Genomic DNA, 2,555 nt, shown 5'->3' on the forward strand with positions numbered 1-2,555 from the left:
CTGATTGAACAAAAGGTGACATATGAATGAAAGCCAATACTATGTAAATACTATAAGAAATATGGACATTTAGAGGAGATCTGTAGGAAAAAAAATATGCCAAAAGCTGAGAATAAGAGGTGGACGTACAAGCTACAATTGGAGGAAAACACATATATAACTGAGAAAAGGATGAAAGGGCATAGCAAGGAAGGAGGTGTAGCACATCATGGGAAGAGTAAAGATATGCATCAGCCTGACAATCTAATGACACAGGTTTACACTCCAGTACATCAAGTTGAGAAGGAAAGAAAGGAACCTTCACATGTAGCAGACAAAGAGGGTTAGATCACACCTAGGAGGGTGGTTCATGTGTACAAGAAAAAGAGTGCTACCAACAACACATACAAAGACATGTAAGGCAAAAGTGGAGAAGGAAAAAGTGAGGAGAGCAACCTCATCCCAAGCACTTGAATGGTTAATATCCTAAGTCGAAATGTAAGGGGCCAGAATGGGTCAAATAAACAGAAGAAGGTCAAGCTCCTCTGCAATAAAGAACAAGAAGGTTTGATAAGCTTGTTGGAAATGAAAATAAAAATATATAGTATGGATAAAATTGTTGAAAGCATGTTTGGAGGGGAAGCACATACACAACTTGGAGAGTCATTACAATGGGAAAATACTTGTCATTTGGAGACCTGATTACTATACAGTTAGAATAGTGAATATGACATCCCAAAAAGTAACATGTGAAGTAGAGTATATACCTAAGAAATTTTCTTTTCTAGTATCTATTGTGTATGTTTTTAACACAAGAGAGGAGAGGAAGGCACTATGGTCTACTCTAAAAGCAATACACAGATCAAACAGGAAACCATGGCTATTAATAGGAGATTTTAAGTCTACACTTCATGTTGAGGATAGGATAGGTGGAAATCCTGTCTCTTTGGTAGATGTGGTGCATTTTTCAGAGTGTGTAAATGAGTGTGGATTGATTGAACTCCATCACCAAGGTAATCAATACACTTAGAGTGACAAGGGGAGTGATGAGAGAGTATATTCAAAAATAGATAGCCCGCCCTGATTAATGATGAATGGCTGACAAATATGCCCTCAAGCAAGGCTACATTCTTATCTGAAGGCATAAGTGACCACTGTCCAATTAAGCTAAATCTTACAGAGGAGATGATAAGGAAACAAACTTCCTTTTATATATTGCAATGCATGGGAAAAAGGAGAAATACTTGTAGTTCAAACACATATCATACCTAGCCGAGATGTATTTGCAGTAACTAAGTAAAGTGACTTGGCTGAAACAATGGGATAATAATATCATATATTTCCATTCTGTAATAAAGCATAGAAGATTAAAGCTAGCAACCACACATTTGAAAGGATGAAAATGGACACTCAGGTAAGATAGCACAGATCTTTGTTAATTATTACAAGAAGCTCCTAGGTGAAAAAACAACATTCAACCTGCAAGCAAATGAGATTGTATTGAAAAATAGGCTTGTATTAGATATGGAACAACATATGCAACTATTGGAGCCATATACTGGGATGATGTGAAGCAGGCCATGCTAAAGATAGACCAAACAAATATCCCAGGTCCTGATGGATATGGAAGTGGATTTTATAAAAAGACATGGCGGATAGTTGGAGAAGACATCACTGATGCAGTCTTGGAATTCTTTCAGAATGGGAAACTACTGAAGAAAGTGAATGAAACCAATATAGAACTTATTCCTAAGGTGGATGTACTAGAACGACCAATTGCATGTTGTAATATTCTTGATAAATGCATTTCAAAACACTGATTTGTACCAGGTTGAAAACTGATGTGAGTCATCTAGTTGCAGACAATCAAGCTGCATCTGTGAAAGGACAATCCATGGTACATAATATTATGATTTTTTATAACAGAAAAGCCACTCGTAGGTGTTTGATGAAAATAGGCCTCAGGAAGGCATATGACACGATGAGTTGGGAATTTTTGGAGGAAACTTTAAAAAGGTTTGGCTTTCCGACAAAATTTATCAATTGGATAATGATATGTGTCATGACCCGAGTCTACACCTTGGACGTGACCGGCACTCGAAGACCATTATTGGTCCCCAGGCGAACCCTCATCCTGGCTGACTACAAGTGGAAGACTAACTCAAGCATGCAAATGCTTAAAAACTGAATAAAATTCATGAAACTTAAAATAGAAAGCTTTAACTCAAAAGAAAACTCTAAATAAAATAATTATTCAACTCGCCATAAAATAGGCAACTAAGTCTTTAAAACATTTAATAAAATAAATAATACAGACTTCTCAACTATACTGACTATCTATGAAGCATCTAACTGATAAAGATGGAAGTTGGGAGAAGACCCACGACATCCTAACTAAACTGAAAAGTAAATGAAATCCTCCGGAAACAAGGAGGCTCACCATAGCTGACTCGAACTCCTGAATGTATCAACGAAGCTCCTCTTGATGATCCTGAAACTTGTGTCTGCATCATGAAAAGATGCAGGCCAAATGGCTCAGTATGTGGAATGTACGAGCATGTAAGGGGAATTCTAAA

At 37.1% G+C, this 2,555-nt stretch overlaps 1 protein-coding gene across 1 annotated transcript; it reads left to right on the forward strand.

The window, feature by feature from the left end:
* The first annotated feature begins 1,381 nt into the window (after positions 1-1,381).
* Positions 1,382-1,799, forward strand: LOC107062350 (uncharacterized). The gene is made up of 2 exons (XM_015312887.1): positions 1,382-1,393; positions 1,491-1,799. The coding sequence occupies exons 1-2, from the start codon at positions 1,382-1,384 to the stop codon at positions 1,797-1,799; spliced, it is 321 nt and encodes a 106-aa protein (XP_015168373.1).
* Positions 1,800-2,555: the final 756 nt, after the last annotated feature.

The sequence above is a fragment of the Solanum tuberosum genome, unplaced genomic scaffold (genome assembly GCF_000226075.1).
Source record: "Solanum tuberosum cultivar DM 1-3 516 R44 unplaced genomic scaffold, SolTub_3.0 scf00219, whole genome shotgun sequence".
Classification (NCBI taxonomy): Eukaryota; Viridiplantae; Streptophyta; class Magnoliopsida; order Solanales; family Solanaceae; genus Solanum; species Solanum tuberosum.